At 38.7% G+C, this 23,811-nt stretch overlaps 1 protein-coding gene across 6 annotated transcripts in view; it reads left to right on the forward strand.

Annotated features, from left to right (window-relative positions):
* The window catches only part of grik4 (glutamate receptor, ionotropic, kainate 4), a 389,008-nt gene that overhangs the window by 336,286 nt on the left and 28,911 nt on the right, over positions 1-23,811 (forward strand). For all 6 annotated transcript variants that reach the window (XM_079885109.1, XM_079885112.1, XM_079885111.1 and 3 more), the window contains 2 exons: positions 9,165-9,272; positions 19,384-19,587. In XM_079885109.1, the coding sequence (XP_079741235.1) occupies positions 9,165-9,272; positions 19,384-19,587 (312 nt within the window). The remainder of the gene's footprint in view (positions 1-9,164; positions 9,273-19,383; positions 19,588-23,811) is intronic.

Consider the following 23,811-nt stretch of genomic DNA (forward strand, 5'->3'; position numbering starts at 1 on the left):
GACACCTACATGCAGTGTCTTTACAGTATAAAGAGTGCTCTGAGTGACAAAAACGCTTTAACTTTTTTATCTTCTAGGCTGTCTTCTCATTGACTAATGTCAACTTGAGCCACGTGGAGAACCTGATGTACAAGTTAAAGGCTAGACAAAAGCGTAAATTCAAAGCTTTTTTCAAGGACTGTTTTGTAGCTATTTTTCAAAGCAATCTTAAAGTAAAATACATTGTAATCTGAAATGCATAGTCTGTAAAAAATCGAGGAAAATTACTGACATGGCCAATTCAGGCGGGATTAAAAATGACAAAAAGCGCTGGTAATTATTACATCACCCCACCTCTGAGAAGGGCTTACATTTCCATAAATGGGCAACGTGGTGTGAAGAGGGAGCTTTGCTTTATGAATGTCAGAGTATCTCTATATAGTGCAGTGAAAAGAGCAAGGAAAATCCTGTTTTCTCCTATGCCCTTCAAGGATATATTGAGACATAAGTCTAGTCTGTTTTTGCATTTTCTGGATCCTCCTGGTAGAGCAGCTAAGTATCACATGTGCTGGGTACATTTCTTTTTTTTTTTTTATTATATATATATATATATATAGGTAGATAGATAGATAGATAGATAGATAGATAGATAGATAGATAGATAGATAGATAGATAGATAGATAGACATACACATACATGTACACATACATGTACACATACATATATATATATATATACACACATACATATTTTTTTTTTTTATATTATTTGATTTATTAATTTTCCTTTTTTACGTTAATTTTATGAATTGATTTATATATTTTATTTTGTAAATTATTACTATTCATTACCATTACTGACACCTTATTTTATTTTTTTAATACTTTTAATTAAAATAAAATTATCATTTAATTATCATTTAATGCTTTTTTTCTGCTTCTTTCTTTACTTGTAACTGGTTTTATATAACAATTTTTTTTTTTACTTTTTATATATATATATATTTGTTTTGTATAATATTGTTATTATTATATTTGTACACCTTTTAAAATGTTTCGTTATTATTAATACTTTTTTCTTTTCTTTACTTGTCACTGCTTTTGTTGTGTGTATTGATGCCTTGCCAATATTGTACATATAACAATCATGCTGATAAAGTGCTTTGAAATGGATTTCTCCATTCGCCATTACCCATGCACAGCCAGTCAGGACCTTTATAGAGTTGGAGGAGGAAAGAGCTAAAGTAGAGATAGAGGATGAATGAGGAATGATAAAAAGGCAGTGTGCAGGATTTGGTCTCAGCATATCTTCCCTCCTCTCGTTTCAGTGTTAGCATCCGGACAGTGTGAGCTTCTTCTGAGCATTGTTAAGTATGTGTGGGGGGGCGTCTGAAGAAAGCTTTGATGTGAGCTGTGCTTTGGGTGGAGCTTGACGGGCTCTGATCTCCAGTGTCTCCTCATTATGGCAGTGGCCCTGCAGCAAGCGGATAATGTCAAATAATGAATGTTGAAATTGGCTCAGCTATTTGGGAATAACAAGAAATGTTTTTCTTTTGGCGGTTATGTGCTGCAAATTGAAATTTTGATTGTAGTAAAAGGTCAGATTTTGAAAGGGAGTATACCCGCCTGACCTTTCCATCCAGCTTTTAACTCTTTATATGTCGGCGTATGTTTCCCGCTAATGACTGCAGGTGTGACATTCTCCTCGTTCAACATGAGAGGAGGGAATTCTGGCCTCTGAATAAACGGCATTGAGCAGCCATCAAACGAGGCGATGTGGACTTGTTTTTGAGTTGCGGGTCGCAGGGTCACCCGGTTTGTGAAGAACAGTCACAGATTGGTGCGATGACACTTTGTAGTGTGGCAGCTTGGCAGAGCTCCACACAAAGATAGTGTCATTCAACCACTGTATACAGCCACTTCACGTTCAAACACATTTCTGAGACCCTGGACTTATACACTGATAGTTTGATAGCAGGTTGACAAGTCGCACACAGATACAGTTCCCTTTTTGCCCTTGTTCTCCATTCGAGAACTGACTGAATGGTTTTGGCAGCACACAATAGGCATTCATGTTATCTTTGGAGCTGCAGTGCTTTCTGAGGTTGATCCGTCGCCCCTTCTTCCTCTCCTCCATCTTTCCCACACTACTGTATTGATCTGTGTCGACTTCTTCATGCCTCCATTCACAGAATATACAGTACTAGACTCTGCCTGCCTGTTTCAGCCACCCCACTGGTTTCCATTATTGGGCAGATTTATAGCGAAGCAGAATAGGAAAAGTAAAAAAGAGAAAGAGAGAGAGAGAGAGATGAGATGAGAGACAGATAAAGCGTGAAGGAGTTTGTCGGCACAGCTGAGGTGATAATTGCATGTGTAGAAGCCAGGTATAGAGCTCTATGATTATTGCTGACAATCACTAACCTGACATTATCAGAAAGCTAGAACGCATGCAGGGTTGTACATTTGTACCTCTTCTTTACTTTTATCCTCTGCAACCTTCCACAGAACTTTCTTTTTAGCATTACAGTGGAAAAAACCTACAACAACACCTCTGCAGACTGACTGATGTTGAACTTGAGATGTCTGTCCCTGAGTACATTACAGGCTTTGATCAGGCATACAAGATGCTGTAAGTACCGTTTGTACAAGCAGTGGAGCTCAAATTTGACTTTGATATTGTGTACCTGTCAGCGGTAATTAATGACAAGCACTCAAAGCTCTTGATTAATCGCGACTCGTTTGAATGAACAGGATATGGGTCCTGCTCAGCCAGTTACTCCCATTTACCTTGGCTTGTTGCTCTCATTTTACACACTTAATTACCACAACTGCTCCCATATAGCCTCTTAGGGACCCAGTGTAGAAAATGAGTCACTTGCTGGGCCTTTGTTGTGATTATTTATACCAAAGGCATGAAGCGGACTAAAGACCTTTAAGGGTATTAAACTGTGCAATCAATTCACCTTTAAATCAGAGGGAATCATGGTCAAATGCTCAAATGGTGCCGCTGAACTTTAGGCCGTTTTCATTAGATTCTCTTGGGAAAAGCATGATTTTTTTCACAAGTACTATTTCTCATACTTAAGGAGTAAAGTATACTACTTTAAAGGCCTGTTTAATAATAATAATAATCATTTTTATAGCACCTTTTCATTGCTCAAGGACGCTTTACAATGTAGATTCAATAAAGAAAACATAGTACCAGTAGTGTAGACAAAGATGGCAGACAGTAGTACAAGAAATAGTAATAGAATATTATAGGTGGTAGATACGAACAAAGAAAATACAAAGACATAGAAAGGGTATCAAAATTGATTTAATCACATAAACAAAATACAGAATATTACATAGGAATGATAACATTTAGAAAACAAATAGGTTTTAAAATGCGATTTGAAGTCAGAAATATTATCAATGCAACAAAGTTCAACTATATTAGCCGCTATGGATGTGCTGCAGTTATGTCGTCTGCCGCCTTAAACGCTTAAAAACATTAAAGTCAGATGGATTACGATTGGCTGTCAATGTTTTTTTTATCATTCATCAGCTGGAAAAATCATTCTGAAAGTGTGCGTGCGTGCTTGTGTATCTGCTCTAGTTTGCCACTCTGGGCATGTTTTGTTCTTCATGTTTGTCAGAGCTGTTTGTGTTGAGTAGATGGCAACTCTCAGAGCAGTTCCTCCCTATTGGACGATATCCAGACTCTCTTCTGCCCACAGCTTTACTGCACAGTCCCTCACTGTCCCTGACTGCACTCACTGCCTACACACCCTCCTCCTCTCTTTTCTTAATGTCTCTCCTAATAAATCCTAATTGTTGTTGAAATCGCACCTTCTCTCAGTTGAAATTGTTTGGAGCTGTGGTTTCTTTTCAGCTCTGCTCCTCATCTCAGCCATGTGTTTCTTATTCCACAGAGCCATCAAGGCTGTTTGGCTGCCGCTGGATTTCATTTGTGAGAGTAAGGTTGTATTTCTACCACAGAGGCGAGGAAGGAACGAAATAGAAAGCAGGATCTTTTGATCATATTCTCAGAGGAAATCTTTGATTCCAGGTGTTCTTGCATTCTTACTTTCTCGTAATGTTTACTGCAAAACTTTTTTCCCTATTTCCATACACAAGATTAATTTACTTGCAAAACTGTTTATTATTATTATAATTAAGACTTGTTTTCAAAGAATATATGAATTTTATTTTTATTATCTCATTGGCAAATTGGTATTTTTTAAAATTGATATTTTAATTGTTTTTACTTATTTATATATGTATTTGTTTTATTTTAAAGGTGACATATCATGAAAATCTGACTTTTTCCATGTTTAAGTGCTATAATTGGTCCCCGGTGCATCTACCAACCCAGAAAACGTGAAAAGTGACAATCCAGTAACTTTGTTTTAGTAAGCCTTTCTCTACAGGCATAAGCCGATCAGATTTCGCTCCCCTTCTGAAATAGGAAGGGAATTTTATTATAATATTAATCTGCACGTTTCCACCTTAAGTGACAACAGTGTAACCAGTTCTATCACAATGGCAAAAGTTCGAGCAAAGCATGTAAACTGTTCTGTCGTTGGCTGCACAGACGAGCATAGAACAGTATTTAGAGCCCCAGATCAGATGATCCAAGAGAGCAGTGGATTAACTTTATTTTCAACGGAAATCCCAAAGAAACAGATGAATCAATGTAACTCCACAACAAACATAAATGTATCCACTAACCATTCAGAAACGTCCATGTGCGTCTAAAAGTTGCAACCTCTTCCTGAGTCTCCGTAAGGCTTCACTCCGCTATTGGTTATTTCTGAGATTTTGGATGAGTGAGATTATTTGCGTGTTTTGTTATTGTATCCGAAGCTCGTGTAAAGGATCGACCGTCTTCTGAACGGAGGTGGGCAGCAGCAGCTCCTTTGCATTTAAAGGGACACACACAAAAACGGAGCATTTTTGCTCACACCCAAAAAGGGGGAAATTTGACAAGCTATAACAAATGATCTGGGGAGATATTTTGAGCTGAAATTTCACAGACACATTCTGGGGACACCATAGATTTATATTAGATGTTGTGAAAAGGGGCATAATATGTCACCTTTAATGTTACAGAATTTTGTTAGATTTATGCTTAACCCTTAAATGATACATATTTGGGTCTTTATTGACCCGGATCTATATCTAACACGGATGGATCTCTACCTGTCGTGATAATATAAAACTCTCCTGATATTAGAGTAACGATTACAGAAGAATAAAATAAAGCATATTTTGTTACCTTTTGGAGCTTAGAAGGGTTCAGTTTGAGCAGATGTTTTATACCACCATTTTTTTCGCAATGTGCTTTGAGAAACAGGTTTACAGTTGAAAGAATGTTGAGCTATTTACAAAAGGATTATCCTCAGCATTTTGCGAACTCATGAGGATCTCGAGCAGCTGCTCTTCTTTGCAACATAAAAGTCAAGCTAGAGCAGATGTATTTTGCCCTTGTTTTTTGGAATATTTCATGCAAGGTGACCCATGCATGCTAGCCTGGTAATACCAGACTCTGCTACTTCACTTTGCTTCGTAGAGAGAGTCTGGAATAGCATAATAGAGAAGTGTTTTCTCTCTCGCGGGGGGGCGCTTGTCTGAAGTTTAAAATCATTGGTTACCCGTAAGCCAATCACATAACGTTTGGTTATGGCGTGTGTTATGCGCATGCTCAGCCGCATCTAACTTCCACTGTAAACACATGTATGATGCAAAAACTAAACCATTGAGCGAAATACCAGAGTGAACATGGTTGTGAACGACTTTTGCAGATTATGTGAAGTAAATCTACGCAAGTACGCATCCACCACGGTACAATCAGCGTCTACGTCACGGCTCTCAGCCCGCCCTCTGTTCGTTGATTGGCCCGGCTGTTTTCAGGCCGGTGGAAAACTGAAAGATACGCTGCTATCTCAGACTGACTACAGGAGCGAAATGAAATTAGCGGAAGTAGGAAGTCTGACGTAGTCAGGCTACATGCATGCAGGATCTGGGAAATTGTTCCTTTTTCTCTGGTTGTAGTATCCATAAAGTCCTTAACTACACTACTAGGTTGTTTTTTGTTTCTATACATTCACTTTGTACAAAAAAAAATCTTTCTCCCCTGTTTGTGGCCCTTGACACCTTGGTATCTCAGAGAGCAGGTAATTTTAGATCCAGTGCAGTGCTGCAGCATCCTCCCCTGTGTCGTTTGGGTCTACAGAAATGCTGGGGATCAGGTAGCGAAGGGAAGATAAATAGAGCAGCACCTCTGCAGAACACTTTAAGCAGGAGACCCAATGAACCATGCAGCTTCGTAATTATAATAAAAAATAAAAATGATGGGTTATTTGGGACTGCCATGTGTGCTGGGTGGAGACTCAACCTCCCATTAAAGGCAGTGTGGCCCCCATATAGGCGGTCTAGCAGAGGGGTGCCAGCCAAAACCGGAATGATAATGAGGACATTGGCTCGCTTCAGAGAATTGGGGTGTAATTGAGTTAATGAATGCATTCTGTTGCATCTCTGATTGAGCGCATGTCCCTTCACCACTTCCTTTAAAGTGTTCCGTCTGTGTGTGTGTGTGTGTGTGTGTGTGTGTGTGTGTGTGTGTGTGTGTGTGTGTGTGTGTGTCGTAAGCTTTCTTCCGCATTCTCCTCCACCTGACATTGAGCCTTAAAGGAATAGTTCTTGCAGGAATTAAAATGGTCATTATTTTTTCCTCCATTTGTGTCATTGTTTCTTACCTGTATGACTTGATTTCTTCTGTGGAACACAAACAAGTTATTTTTTTATTTACCATATCCTGGTCACTCTTTTTAATATGAAAGTAAATAGGAACTGGGAATGTTATGCTTCAAAATGACAAATTTTGTTTGGCTTGGGGTAAAAATGCCACCAAAATGCCCCCAAATCAAATTGAACAAGTTTGTCGTAAAGCTTACACCATGCAATGAAAAGCTTGCATTTGAAGAAATAAAAAGGAAAAAAAAGATACATCGATTAAAAAAAAACTAAATATCTAAAAACAAAAACAACTCAATAAAATATTTTCAAAATTTATGATAAAAAGTGAAATGTAAATCAAATACAGCATAAATAATTGCAATTACAATGCGATTGTGGCATTACATTTAGATTGGCTCAGGTTGCATCCGATTAAATTTTTTTTTTTTTTTTGCAGCAACAGCAGCAGCATTGAGCATTATAACCAATCACACATGTTTCTGTTGAGCTAATGAATGCAATGGCCAATCAGAGGCATTTAGATTAATCACTTCTGAAAACGCTGGAGATTTGTTTAGTGTGTACGCTCACTCTTGCAAATTCTTATAAACAAATACAGATACAATGTAAGCAATATTTTCATTTTGCAATGTAGAGAGCATCAGTGATTATAAAGGGTGTTTTGTTTTGTTTTTCAAACACAATTTCGAACTGGGAATAAATTATATTCACTAAGCTTGTAAATATTGTTACCCATCACTAAAGAGATCCATGTCTTCAGTCTTGTGCAAGTTGTGCACTCTCTCTTGACTGAAGTCATCTATCGCTTTAATGATGGGGAACATTCATGGCTTGCTCTCTGTATATAATTTATTCCCAGTTTGAATAACTGTTTTGTTTTTCATGCTACCAAAATAACCAATGTTAAGTCTTGATTTTCTAATTCATAAATGGTTAGCTTGTTTTGTCTGTGCAGCCTTCAAGAATATGACGTGCCATATCCGCTATTAATAGTCATCATGTGCCTCAACAAGTAAAGTCATAAGATAACGATACATTTGCAAATCATTAGCTAATGATTAATTAAAGCAGACAATTCGAAGTTGAAGTACTTGACTTCAACCCATTAATTAACACATTAATTTACACTATTAGTTAATAAAAGGTTATTAAGGAATTAATACATTATGACACATTTAATTAATAACAATTCATATATTACTTAATCTATTAATCATTTAGAATCTTTATTTGTTACTGATGCAGTAATCATTAATTAATGGTTTAGTTCTTCATGAGTCATGTTATCTGTGCATTAGTTAAGCATGAACTAATGCATATTAGTGCACCCGTATTGTAAAGTGTTACCAAACTTTTTTATGTATTCTATTAATCAACATTAATAATCTTTATTACAATATCAAAAACAATAATCAAATTTGCCCTTGCAAAAGGTTAAAAAAAGCCAGTGTAAATCAAATATTGCCCCTTAATGATAAAATTAAATTCTGACCCTGCTTTTAGTTCTTAAATGTTATTCCAAGTCTTTTGTAGCCATATAAAAGCAATTTTGAAGGAACAAGCAACATTTAACATATTAACAGGAAAAACAGAATTGGCAGGATTTATTTTATTATTATTATTATAACCTTTATTTTACCAGGAAAGAAGCACATTGAGATTAAGAATCTCTTTTACAAGAGCGTCCTGGCCAAGACTGACAAACACAGCACGTTTGAGTTTAACAAACATCCAACAATACATACACATATACACACACAAGCAAATCCAATCAAATTTCAATATCACTACATAGCTAGCTAAAACATCTACAGCCCGATGTTTCCTTCTCCAAATCATTTAAAAATACTTTAAAAGTGTCCAACGAAACCAGTTTCTTCAGTTTCAATGTACTTTGTAAACAATTCCAGGCAGAGGGAGCAGCAAATTTAAATGCCTTTTTCCCAAATTCCAAATTATTTGTTCATCTGCATATTCCAACTGTTGCAGTAATATGATATGCAAGACCTAGTGCCGTTCGACATCATTGTCCAAACTAGCATGACGCGCTTTGAAGTGCATATTTGAATATGTGCAAACACAATAGCAATTTGAGATTTATTGATGTAGGGGACAAGTTTGAGTGAATAATGAATTAAAAGTTGGTCTGTGCCTCACACAAAGTGTGAATCTATGGTTTCAGAAGACATGAAATATAATGCATGGGTCATATGGACTTATTTTGTGATACTTTCATGGGTTTTTTTGGTTATTTTGGGAGCTTGGCAGTCTGACATCTCTTTCTGAAACAACTTGACGGTGAGTCAATTTTGACAGAACTCTCACTTTGGGTGAACTATCCCTTTAAGGCTAAATGGTTGCTCTCTTTATGTTATTGGATCTTCTACTACACACAGTTGGCTTGAAGGCTTAGTATAACTCTCAGTGTGTTTCTCCTACAGATCGGTCAGTGGCATTCAGAGCAGGGACTGTCTATGGAGAGGAAGCTTCCATCACCTAACGTGACAGACACGCTGTTCAACACCACTCTCACCATAACTACCATCCTGGTAAGTCCTGTTTTCCACTCTGGTTCACGTTCCTCAGTAGAGGACACACCCTAATGATTTAGCCAAGAGATTTACACACACCCTCTGGGAATGACATACAGTCTCTCTTTAGCTTCAAGAAAATGTCTGTCTATTCTCTAATCACCTCAGGGTTCAGCACTGATCTAAATAAAGACGCTTCTCCTCTGAGATGAGTGGAAACTAACAAGTATGTGTGTGTGATAGCATGTCCTGGAGCAGCAACCCCCAATTGAAGATGTAATCCGCTAGGCTGTTATCTGGGGGCAATTTTCTCATCTTCTCATACACTGTATAGTGATGAGAAAAAAGAGGCTCTCCACAGCCTTAGGCTGGATGTTGCATATATGGCTGGGTCATCCCTCACTAGAAAAGAGAGAGAAATAAAGCGACTGAGAATGAGAGGTGAATAAAACGCTCGAAAAACCAACAAATAGGTGGTGTAAAGTGGCCTTGTTTAGGATAGATGGGGAAATCTTCTTAAGTCACAATTTATACCTGATGAATGATATGATAAGAACTGCTGAAAAGACAAGCATAATCATGCTGTCCACCAGCAAAACTTCACTAGTGGGATTGGTCACAGTCTCAGATCAAGTTGCAAAACAACAACGATCCAGCAATATCAATCAACTCCTGATGGACAAAATCAAGTCCCTCCCTACATTTCGTCTTGTTTGAGAAGCCGTTTCACTTGGATATACATCTCAATAGGGAAGAAAAGATGATCACAATTTTCGTTTCATGCCGACTTGAAGTACTCAGAATATTCCTTAGTTACAGTTTGTTTAAAAGTCTGGAAGGAACATCAGCACACCAGTGTAGCAAATTAGCTCTAAAGAAATATGAATAATCAATCATAACTTGTTATAATTGATTATGAATATTTGGATCAGTTAATAGAATTAACTAATGTTGTAAAATTAATATTACAATCAATTAACCTGTTTGTGCTGTGAACACTCAGTGTCAATTGTTTATTAATTCTAAGAAATGTACATTTCCGGGGAATGGGAAATGTCTTTCTTACTTTACAGTACTACCAAGAGCAAGTAGTCAAAATCTGCATGACTAGGGACTCCAGTATATATGAGCTTGAAACACGGACAACTCTACGTGTTACATGAACAAGATTTTATTAACTAGACTAAACACTCAACTACTCTAACATACACGTACATATATGCATACAGTTTACCAAGGGAAAGAGAGCTGAAGCAGAATACAGGAAAGCAAGAAGTTATAGCATTGTTTGAAATTCAGCAGATCAACAGCCTTGAGCAAACCATCAGTTTAGTTCTAACACGCCCTTCTTTAAAAGGGGTAAGGATACTTAATGTATCAAATAATGAGACTAAGTTTGATACTTGCATGTCTCGCCCATTTGAATTAACCTGTCCTGAATCTGATGCAATTTGTTGAGACTCCAGTTGATCTTTGCTGATGTGGTCTTGATGAGCGAGAACCAGTTTGAGTCAGAGGATCTTTGATGAATGGAAAGACAAGGACGCAGCCTGGCACAAGCTTGGGGGTCCTTAGAAAACTTCTAGCTCAGCATTATCTTCACATCAGAATTTCAGAAAGGGACTAAGAGAGTAAGAGACTAAGAGCCTAAGAGAGTAAGAGACCAAAGAGGGCGTGATCTGGTCACACCCTCTGGAGGGTTGTGAGCCAAAAAGAAGTTGTTCCCTTTGGAGTGAATTTCTTTATGACCTTTTGTTCAAGCAGGCCTTTGAACATGTAATTTGATTGGGTGTTTAACAAAAGAATCTTCAAGATTCTTATAATACAAATGCGTCACAAAGTTAGCAAAATGTAATGTAAATTAACAAATGGGGAACGTTTGGAGATTGGAGTTTATAGAGACTAAACATGCTACACGTGATTTTGGTTAACCATAGAATGCAAGTCTGAAACATTAATCCAAAGAGTTTAAAAGAGAAAATGAATACATAGGCCAAACCACATAAAAGGAAAATCATGAGACGGGAAAATTAGATACATGTATAACATTTCTCACGTGGTTATATATAGAATATATAGGATTAAAAGGGTTTATTTCTCCTTCTCAGCAATTAAGTGAGAGTCACAAGTCTCTGCAAATTCCTTTTGGGGTCGTAAAAAGTCTTTTCAGTCTTAATGTGTCCTGTAACAGGACACCGGGTTCTGCCAGTGTGTTAGATTCATTTGGGATGTTAGTTTTGGGGGAAGTTTCATTGACCTTTGTTGGGAGAGTGAGTTTGCTGGACTATTCATTAAATATAATTAATAATTTGTGTGTGTCTGATTGGTCCAGATGCTACACCAGCATCCTACACAACATATGCTGGTGTTTTCAGCATGTTTTTGAAAACAAACTGCCATGCAGTGAGTGAAATAGAGATGATTATGTCAGGGAGGGTGTGCGTGGGTGTCTCAATAAAGGAACGAGTGGAATACAGGTGGAACGATTAGTTTCTCTCAGATCTTTTATTGTTAATGTGCTTTATGTAGCAGCTAGGAGAACTGGGGAGAAGTTTGCACCATGTGTTTATTACTCTTTAAAGATATTCAAAGACTTTGGCCGCATTAAAGAGCCACTGAAGAGCAATTTCAGCTCTATCACAGCCCATTCATCACCGGCTGATTGCAAAGTCTGTTTTATCTCAGTAAACGCAGCACAGTTGAAAACATGCTGCAGAACTCAGCACCTGTGGACCATTCCACCAGTGTTTTCATTACTGCTCTGAGCTTTCTGTCATTGCTGGAGTTACAGCACACACACAAACACACAGATTGAATTTTACCCTTGTGATATGGGCTAGATCTAACATTTTTGTAAGGATAGACAGTATATTAGAGCTGGTTCGCTTGCAGTGGTAAAGCTGTCTAAACTGAACAAACAGTTCTGTGGCTTTTTGTAGTTGCTCTAGATGTCTCTGGCATTATATAATGTGCAGAGGGAGCCAGAGCTTCAGTGCTTTGATTGAGAACACAAAAAACTCATGTTTGTTTGTAACATTTTTACATTGCTTTCATAACTCACAGACTTCTACAAATCTGTCTTTTGATGGAGTAATTATTCTTCCATTGATAGACTGGCCAATGGCCATTGGTAGACTTGGTAAAGACATAATATTAAATTTAATATGATATAAAATGAACTCACTTTACCTCGCATATGCTAGAGAACTCCTCAGAATAATATTACTAATTTAATACCTATTAATAATGCTAAATAATTTCTGACCTTTATATAGCAATAATTCATTTAGCTGTAAGAAATAATGGGCCTTATCTTGCACCCAGCGCAATTGACTTTGTACACCGACGCATGTATCATTCCTATTTTGCACCCGCGCATAGCGGACTTTTCCCTCCACAGACGCACGTAGGTAGATTAGGAAATGCTCCCGGGGGCAGTTCCCTGGTGCTATTTTGCAGGTTTAGAAAACAATTCCGCCACTGACCAGGAAAAATCTAGTCTAAAGTCAGTGGCGCGTTGCGCATGTTATTCATATGCTATTTTATGGGCGCATGCTTGGCCATAATCAATCTAGCGTGTGCACAATGTGCATACTTTGCTTATCTCATCTACACAGTCGCAGCAGTTCTCATTTTTAGAAATCCATACATTATTACAAGGAAAAATATTAACACACGAGGGAAATCATTGTTGTGTCCATGAAGATGTGAAAAAATAGGCATAAATCTAGCTTACACATTTACCCAAATTATTATAGGCCTACGCCTGTTTAACCGAAGCTAATTTGGGTGGGTTTCTCCCATCCCCAATGTCACTTCTCTGTCTTTTACGGCCCTGACGAGAACGTCGGTCTCCTCGGCTGTGAACCGCTCCTGGCGTGCGCCTGGCAAATCCGCCGTTATAATAGCAATCCACCATGGAACAAGCGCGCCTGCTCTTAAAGGGATAGTTCACCCAAAAATGAAAATTCTGTCATCATTTACTCACCCTCAAGTTGTTTCAAACCTGTAAGAATTTCTTTTTTCTGCTGAACACAAAAGAAGATATTTTGAAAAATGTCTGTAACCAAACAGTTGATGGACCCCATTGACTTCCATAGTAGGAAAAAAAAATACTATGGAAGTCAATGGGGTCCATCAACTATCTTCTTTTTATATATATTATACTTTTTATACTAAGTATAAATAAGTTCCTATGACTAGGAACATGAAATTGTCTAGCTATGACTTCTTGTTTCACAGGAGTTTAAAAATGAGTAAACACAAAGGCCAAATTCCCTTAATCATCCATCACAATGAGTAAAACCAAAGAATATAGTTCTGATGTGCATCAAAATTTGTTGAGCATCACAAAATAGAAAGTGGCTGTAAGAAAATTGCTAAAGAATTGAAAATCCCCATTTTGACCATTAGGGCAATCAGGTTGATTGGACCATCAGTTCCAATCAACTAAAAATGTTACGAATCTGCCAGGAAGAGGATGTGTGTCTATATTGTCTTAATGCACGGTGAGGAGGAAAGATTGAGTGGCCAAAGACTATTCAAGGATCACAGATGGAGTATTAGTTGGGGTCTTGGGGTCAGAGGCCTACCAAAAAAAAAAAATAAATAAATAAATAGAACAACAAACAACCCCTTCATCCCCACATGTTGTTTGGGAGGGTTTCAAGAAAAATGATCCTCGCTCATCCAAAAACAAGCTCCAGCATATTCAGTTGTCAGACACGACTGGAACTTCAAACGGCACAGGGTTCTGTGGTCAGATGAAACTAAACAAAAAAAGAGCTTTTTTGCAGTAAACACGCTAGATGGGTTTGGTGCACACAAGGATAAAAAGTACCCCATGTGTACAATTTAATATACCGTTGGATCTTTAATGTTGTGGGCATATTTTTCTGCTGGAGGTCCTGGACATCTTGTTCAGATACATGGCATCGTGGATTCTATCAAATATCAACAGATAAAAAATCTAAACCTGACGGCTTCTGCTAGAAATCTTATAATGGGCCGTGGTTGGATCTTCCATCAGGACAATGATCCAAAACAAACATCAAAATCAACACAAAAATGTGTTACGAAGCACAAAATGAAACTTCTGCCGTGACCATCCCAGTTCCCTGACCTGATGAGTGGAGTGAACTAAAGAGAAGAAGCACCAACATGGATCTGGGAATCTGAAGGATCTAGAGAGATTCTGTATGAAGGAATGGTCTCTGATCTCTTGTCAGGTGATCTCCAAACTCATCAGGTATTATGAGAAAACTCAGAGCTGTTATCTTGGCAAAAAGAGATTGTCCCGTACTTGCTCTGCCGCAGCAGCAGCAGCAGCAATAAAAGCAGCAGCAGCAGCGTAGCAGATCTATTCCACCAAGACCAAACATACAACATTGTCATACCCATTACCATGCCAATCACTCCGAGAGTTGTCATGACAGAAATATATACTGTAGATAGATAGATAGATATAGATATATCATATTAAAAGTATCATTATAATTGTAAAATAATTATAAATGTTTTCTATAATTATTCTCACAAAGTGAAACAATCACACTCCATTTCTCTAGCAGAGAGAACTCTACTAAGCACATGCTGAGCGCTAGCTTGTCTGGGATTGAATACATTTTGTGTGTTACAATTGGCCACAGTTTCCCCTGTAGTTGTAATTGGTTCAAAAACTTTGGTGTGTTGCCAACCAGTGGGTACTGGGGCCAGAGGTGAACTCACAGTTGCACCAGTTTGGCTTGTGGTAATTCAGATGCTTTTTTTCACATAACTCCCGTCGTGCATCTCAACCATTTACTAAATTAGCTGGTGTATAGGGTTTACTCTGTGTACCTGACACAGTTAATGCCTGATTTGCATAATTCCCTTAGTGATTCAAATATTAAAACAACACAGACGGTGTGTGCAAATACAGGAGGCTGTTATTGTTTTATTTGTGTTTAATATTTTTTCAACCTTTGTTTGCTGTCATTTGATGTGGATTTGATATGCTTTCCCTGCAGAACCCCTTTTTCTTTCTCAGATAAAGCTATTGCTAGGAACTTTTTTCTTTTCTAAGCTCAAATACATATTCTTTTGCCTCTGAAACTGGGTTCACTTTCCGTTCACTCTATAAAATCGTCTTTCTGTGATGCTATCTGCAGTGTTTTTCAAAAGCCACATTATGCTTGAATTGAATCCTTGAGAAAAGTCATGTTAGCCTTTACCGGCCCATATTGTCTCTAAGAGCCCATCTTAGAAAAATGGAAGAGCAAAGTATTATTAATCTATATGGGTGCAATATCAGTATGATATGGAGTGGACACTGTATCTTAAATACACTGCATCTTAAAGAAAAGAGAGTGAATTTATGCTCACTGTAATCAATGATGGCGATAAAGTGCTTTTTCAGAAACATGGAGAAATAAGATTGCAGAAACAGTTTCATGATGAAACCTCAGACACGCCATCTTCTGCGGACAGACCACTTTTATTGTGTTCAAGAAGAAGCAAATAGCCTTTATTCGTACAGCAATTGGAAATGTTCATAAATATAAAATGTGAGGCGCTATCCTCATGTAATGTGCAGCCTCTGTGAACAATTTTTGTGACCGGTATCAGGCAGAGCTGGTTCTGTCTGGACTATCTTAAGGCTCATTCACTCCCTGTAAGCCATACAAAAATCAAGAGAGACATAAGAGGGAGTAGTGGACCAATCAGTTACCAAACTCACTTTTTGGGATTGTCTGATAAATGCCAACACACAATTCCAATTTTTCTTCACTTTCTGAACAAAAAGCTTTGAGATTTGATCTGAAGTAAGATTGACTTCAATGTGTTTGCTTTCCAAACGCACCAAACCAGACTGCCGCCATGCTATATTTGTAAAATGGATTTCATCAGCTGACAGCCTTCCAAGAAAACAAATAGAATCAAATCTGCCGCAGATCCCAGACTGGTGAGGAATGTTGCATTTGGCAGGCTTGACACTCAAAGTGCCCTTAATCTCACTGTCTGCGCTATTAAACGGAAAGTTTCTTTCTCTGATGTGACCCGCAGATTTTATGGAATCATTCAAGCTCGGAAGAGAGGATTGCTTGGCCTGATAACAGCACTCACTCAGATGATTGATGCCCGAGCTCCATTTCTGAGATTGATGGCGATACGCCAGGACCGGTTCTGTGTGTTCACATTAACCTCGCACCTCATCCTCAATCGCTTCCTCCCTCTTTCCAGAAGTTTTGCTAATAATGAATTATTAAATGTAAATATGTACTCGCTCCGCTTTCTGTCACTCAATCAAGAAGATTTTATTTATTGATTTTATTTATTTTTATTTATCACAATTTTATTTATTGCTCATTTGTAGTTTCTACATTATGTGATATGTGATCTAATGATTTTTTCTCAAAGTTCTGGAGGAGCATGTTCAGATAATTAACCGAATTAACATGGGAAGAACACATTACAGTATACAGCAGACTTACCTCTGTTCTATGACAGTTTTCCAGCATCCCTCCACCACCTCATCTCCTCACTTCTAACTATTCCTATCCCAACCTGGGATGGGGGGAGTACTCTGGGTTCAGGCCAAATTCAGAGCTCGGAGCCCTCTCCTCGGACAAGCACGCCAAATACGCATAACCTTTACTCTATTTAATTATATGTAAGTGTGAACTCATGAAAAAGACTAAGATGTTACCTTGACAACTAAAGGTTAACTGAAAACAAAGAAAGCAGAGGTGTTATATTTGCCCATTTTAACTTTGGTAATGTTAAGTTATATGTAAATTAAAAGGCTTTGCGATGTTAACTGAAAACAATCTGGTTCAATTTGACCATTTTGTAGCTTCTGTAATATTACATGATATGTAATTTTAAATATGTTAGCTTACTTAATGAAGTTAACTGAAAACAAATTAAAGTGAAAATGTTTTATTTGGCCATTTTAAGCTTTAGTATTGTAAGCTGGCATATGTAATTTAAAAGGTTAAGCTATATCTTGCTAACTGAAAACAGAAGAAAAATGTTTCATTTGATCATTTTGTTAACCAAAGACTAGCTGAAAATGTTTATTTTGACCATGTTTAACTGTAATGCGACATCATTTAAACAGCTAAACTTTTTACTTTCTACGTGAAAACATAAAGAATGAGAAATGTTTAACTTGACCATTATAGCTTCAGTATAATATTGTGATTTATGCCAGAGCTCCTTTTCTCATATAGATGGCGATGCCCGGTCCTGTGTGTGCACAATTAACTTTCTCTTCCACAATTCCTTTTCCTCCATCTTTTCATAGATTCTGCTAATAATGGATTATGAAGCATAATGTATAATCACTCCTTTTTCCTTGACTCAACCATCAATCAGACCAGAGGCTAGTTATGGGCGACACGTAATGACCCAAAACCATTGACTTCTCTCGCCCAGTGCGTAGACCTATTAATTGAATCCAGAAGGTTTGTTTATTACCTTGCTTCCGTTCTTTGAAACCGTCTGTCTAATATGCAACTGGCCCATGAAATGCTGCTCTTTAATAAGCCTAGTTTGAGAGAAAGTGTCCGGCTGCAATACTTGAGTGCCTCCAGCAGGCTGTAAGCGATGGAAATTTGCATTTATATTGTGCCTTTCTGCATAACCACCGCAGCGGTGTCAGTGCGGGGCATGACGGTAACATGCGTGGATGATTCAACCAGTTAATGAACAAAATGGAAGGATTTGCATTTATAGAGTGTCAGACTCTGGGCCAAAACGGTTGCTCTTTGTGCCATGGCTTCGTCAGGTCCAAGGTGCGAACATCCATCAGCAAATACAGCTTGTGGCTTTTATGGACATACAAATGAGGTGAAGGACGCTTATCGTGTTATTTGGATGCATATGAGCGGCTCGCATTAATAGGGTTCAGGTTTATTTGAAGTGTCGGAACATGGCCATTGACGTTCCCCCTCGTCTGACAGGCCGCAAGACCCAGCTGTTGCTGTACTCAGGCCAGCTGGAGCGTGGCCACTGGGCACATCAAAAATCAGGGATGCAGGACCAGACAAGCAGGTAAAAAAAGAGAAGAAAGTGTTGCCATGGCAATGCGAAAGACTGAAAAGTATCGTCAGCTCTTCAGACTGCCACTCAAAGCATCGGAGTGGAGCGAGTCAGATTTACTGGTGAAAATGAAACACTCTCTCCAGTCAACCAGTCTGCGCTAAACAAATCATAAGTACAACAGACCCACTTTAGTGTCTGTCTTGCCACAACGCGTTTTTTTTTTTTTTTTTTTTTGCAGTTATAACAAAAAGTGATTTTGAAAAGCTTTTTTATGGCTGGTTTCATTCTGCAGTGACTGGTTATGTATGAGGTGACACTGTTCTGTTAAATTTATGCAAAGTGTTTGAAAATGGCAGTAACATACTCGACCAACATGCCCACTAGCAAATCTGTATCTCAGTGGATAATAGTGAGCACTGCAAATGTTTATTGAATTATGGTGGGTTATGTTTGCGAAGCCTTTATTTTGACCACAGATTGCCTCTTAAATCTTTTCAATCGTTGGGCAGCATGAGAAAACAAACCGAAAAATTTGGAACTTGGTATTTTGGAGGGCTCACATTAGTCACAGAGCCCCATGTGTCCAAACTGTGTTTCCTTCCAATTTTGGAATATCGCATTAGAAGATGATGGATGAAAACAGCAAGATGCGTATAAAATCTTAAAACGTACATAAAAATTGTTTTCGCTCAAGTGAGGAGGATCATTTTTTTATCCAATAAGAATATATGCAATTCGTCTGCAATAACTCATTTATTGTGTAGGAAAAATGTTGCAGCAACTTCCATTTTTATTATTAACTCTTTCTTAATTATTATTAATAAGTAACAGTTTCTCAAGAAGTGATGATTTTGTTCTCTTGAACGCATGGGATGGAAATGGTGCTTTATTCACAAATGTTTCATGTAATATTCCAGTTTTTCACAATTAAGTTAAATTATGTTAATTTCACAACTTTGGATGGAAACATAGCTCGGGTGACTTGCCAACTCAAACAATCTTTTGCCACACTTTTGAAAATTGTGTGTCGAATGATATAGAAGTGCTCTGAGAGCGTGTTTAGATGCATGTGCCGATGGTGATGCCAATGATATCTTCACAGGAGAATCCGTATGTAATGCTGAGAGCCAATCACCAGGAACTAGAAGGGAACGAGCGCTACGAGGGCTTCTGTGTGGACATGCTGAAGGAGTTGGCAGATATCCTGAAGTTCAAGTACCGTATCCGGCTAGTTGGGGATGGCGTTTACGGGGTGCCGGGCGCCAATGGCACATGGACGGGCATGGTAGGAGAGCTCATCAGCAGGGTGAGTGACATCACAAGGAAATATGTTATACTGAGGGGTTAAATTGGATTCCGGTGTCATGCATTATCCCCCTTCTTTGCTGCCTAATCAAAATCATAGTGTGTTATTGTAAAATATTGTTGTAGCTAAACAAAAAAGCTTTTCTTACTTGTGCACCATTCTATGATAGGGTTAGGGTTAGGGTTAGGATAATTTAAAAAGAAAGGCATAACAGTTTAAGGTGACCATTTTTTAGCTTTTGGCCATTTTTAGATTTGTTATTTAAATTAATTTGGGGTCTGTGCATGAAATGTGCATGCGTTCCAGGTCGGAATGCCTGTTTTTGTTTTGGTCTGCGTGATCTGCCTCTTTACCCAATAGTATTTTGACACCCCGGGTTGCCAGTTGGCAGAAAGCCTTAGAAGCCAGCAAATGAACTGGTTCAGAGATCACAGATTCTACCTGACCTAAATAGCCTCAGCATTTCCTCTCATTCCTTACATATTCAGAAGATATATATTAGCTGATCAACTTACAGTGTAAGGCTCGTCGCTTTCCACTTTCAATTGCACTCATTCCTTTTGCTTGGCCTCAATCTGGTGAAGGAAACAACTATCTCCAATATTTTGAATTTGGACTGCAGTACCATTTCATCAGCTAGCTGTAAAAATTTCCTACAGTACTGCGCCTTTAACTTATTTTCATGATTAAGAATAAATGCAGCTTAAGGCGATTTACTGTTATTTCTAATCTGGCAATGTATACAATACACATAAAAAGATGCTTCAGCCAGTTGAATGGCTTTGCTGAGAAACAGGGATAAATCATTATTGCCACTTTGTTTGTCATATTTTACCTGGGGAACCAGAATCACCACCAGATTTTAAAAGGTTCCCCTACTCCGAAATCCCAGTTTAACCTCTGGATATACTGTCACCTGAAACAGGCATTTCCATTGAATTACATTCAAAGTTGCTGAGAATACATAGAACGAAACAATCTGCTTCCTCTTGTTTTATCCTGGAATTATTAATTCTCAAATGCTCATTTCAATAATTCATTAAAGAAATGATGCAGATTAACCAACAATAATCATGTTTATGCCTCCAACCCATTTACAGTTCCCTCGTCCTAATGAATTTCAATTAGCCCATCTGATCCCATAACAGACACTCATAGAAGTGTTTAAAAAGACTCTGTGAAGCGGGAAAGTATAAGTCCTATTCTGACAGCCACTAACAGTTGATGAGATGGAAATCTTGCATGCTGCAAATTCTGTTTAGCTACGAACGCTTGCCCTTTTCGGCGGAAATGTTATTTATTTAAAAACAGTTGCAGCTTTACGGCGTGCTGCTGATTTATTTGTCCGTTTTTTGGCAGGCACCGCAGGGAGCAAAGTAAATTTTCGGAAATGAACAAAAAGGCCACGGTGATATTCATATATTTCCACGGGAAAGGGTCATAAACCAGAGCACTTGTCTGCAGCCTATGTTCTCGCTACAAAAACGAGAACGCTTTGAGAAGTTATCTGTCTTAATTCCACAAGCTAATGGAGGGCAAAGCCATTAGGGAAATAAAGAAAGAAGTGCCTAATCTTATTATTGTCTCAATTTGTTCTCTCAAAGTATGCTCTATACAGCTGACCTTGAGAGTGGCCAATGAGTCTAATTGTATGCTATAGTGTCTGTAGACAGTAGAGGGTGATGGGGGGCAACCGAAGGAGATGAAGCGCTACCCCGTTCTGACAGCACGCTCTTTACCTCTTTGGTTCTCATGAGGGACTTTTTGTAATGCTTTATTCTGTTATTTATTTCATAAAAACATGGGTGTAAATTTCAGTAAGTATTCAGTAAGTATTTTTACTTGTTTACTGTAGTAAAGTTTTTTTTTTTTTTAAGTATCAGTACTTATTTTGGGAAACTGAACCTGATTAATTGGTTCACAAAACACACTGAACGATTCATTTGTGAATGGGACACATCCGATTGCAGCTGTTCTCGAGTCAACAACGATTCAATGATCCGGACAAAATGAGCCAAGAAACTAAAAATCGTCAGAGCTTGAATGTGCTGATGACACTAATGCAGAATTTTTAGTATTGATTATTGTAAATGAAAATCATATTTAGGTCACGACTGTCAGTTATTTGTTAAGTAAATCTGCGGCAAAAGGGGAGCTGTTTAAGCCCATTGAAATGCTTGAATGTGGACATGTCCGCATTTGTATGTGACCGTCTGTATGGTGATTTTAGGTAAAATAATCTGAATTAATATCCATCAATCTTACCCGCTGCTGGAGAAGTTTCAAATGATATAAAACGATATGTTTGCAATATATATAAAGTTTGCTTATTTGCATATTAAATGTCTCCACTTAAATGTTTGCTTATAGTCCCCCAGCTCAGCCGCCATGTGTTGGAGTTCACCCCGGTGAACGAGAGGGTCGGTTCCCTGCGCCTTCGGGTCGGGGACAGGTCTCTCACTGTTGTGTGTACCTACGGGCCGAACGGCAGTGCAGAGAAAGTGCTCCGTCGTTCTACTGAGGGACTTCACATCCACGTGGGCAGCGACAGTGACACCTGGAGGGGCGTGATTGGGAGGAACGGCCCCCCTGATCTGAACCCGAGTGGTGTTCTGTTATTGGACTTCTGTGGTACTCACAGCTTGTCCATAACAAACACCATGTTCAAGCATAAGGGTGTCCATCAGTGCACGTGGCACCAGGACACCCTAGGCCGGAGGTCCACCCTTTTGTGGACCATATGTCTTAGACACTCAGATGAAGAGAGGGGCGGAGCTGTCAACTGATCACCACCTGGTGGTGAATTGGATCCGATGGCGGGGGAGGAAGCCGGACTCACACTACGTTTGGGTCTGTTGGGAACGTTTGGCCGAGTCCCCTGTCAGAGAGATCTTCAACTCCCACCTCTGGCGGAGCTTCGACCGGATCCCAAGGGAGTCTGGAGACACTGAGTCCAAGTGGACCATGTTCTCCACCTCCATTGCTGACGCGGCCGCTCTGAGCTGTGGCCGTAAGGTCTCCGGTGCCTGTCGAGGTGGCAATCCGCACGTCGGTAGATTAGGAAATGAACTTGCGCTCCCGGGGGCGGTTCAGTGCAAAGATGAGGTGTGTTCCGGCGCAAACGTTCCCTGGTGCTATTTTGCAGGTTTAGAAAACAATTCCGCCTAAAGTCAGTGGCGTGTTGCGCATGTTATTCATATGCTATTTTAAGGGCGCATGCTTGGCCATAATCAATGTAGCGTGTGCACAACGCGCATGCACTTTGCTTATCTCATCTACACACAGACGCAGCAGTTCTCATTTTTAGAAAACCATACATTATTACAAGGAAAAATATTAACACACGAGGGAAATCATTGTTGTGACCATGAAGATGTGAAAAAATAGGCATAAATCTAGCTTACACATTTACCCAAATTTTTATACACCTGTTTAACCGAAGCTAATTTGGGTGGGTTTCTCCCATCCCCATACAATGTCACTTCTCTGTCTTTTACGGCCATGACGAGAACGTCGGTCTCCTCGGCTGTGAATCGCTCCTGGCGCGCGCCTGGCAAATCCGCCGTTATAATCGCAATCAACCATGGAACAAGTGCGCCTGCTCTTAAAGGGAATGTGAGATGTCGCTCTGATTGGTTTATTTCACGTTACGCCCAAACCACACCTATGAATAATGAAGCTACTTCAGACCAACCCATTTTAGATTTGCGTGGGGCGCAAGAGTCATTTATCCCGCCGGTATAATAGCAACAGCGCCCAAGACCCGCCCACAATGTTACTTGCGTTTCGCGCTTGATACTTGCCTTTCAGATCGTTAAAATAGGGCCCTCAAAGTCTTCAATTATATGTAGTAACATTTATTTGGTATGCTAATTTAGCCAGATTGTCTGTTTACATGCTAACTGTAAGTTTAAAAAAAATTACTTGAATATGTGCATCTTAACATATACATAGTGTTATATAATTTAAAATTTTGTTTAATTTATGTATTATGCAGGTTATTTATTTCTAAACAGCACAACTAATTGAATAACTCCACTAATATATATTCCCGCTAATCATTTGGTGGTCCTTCCATTTGGTTAAAATTTTAATGAAGGATGGGATTTTGCACAAAAGCAGCTCACTTTCTGCCTGAAATATGGACTCTTAATCCCAAAGGGGCCATGGTGGTCTTGCTTTATAATGTTCTTGAAACTCTTGTAAAACTAAAAGCAGTGCAGT

This window comes from Squalius cephalus (assembly GCF_949319135.1).
Source record: "Squalius cephalus genome assembly, chromosome: 11".
Lineage (NCBI taxonomy): Eukaryota > Metazoa > Chordata > Actinopteri > Cypriniformes > Leuciscidae > Squalius > Squalius cephalus.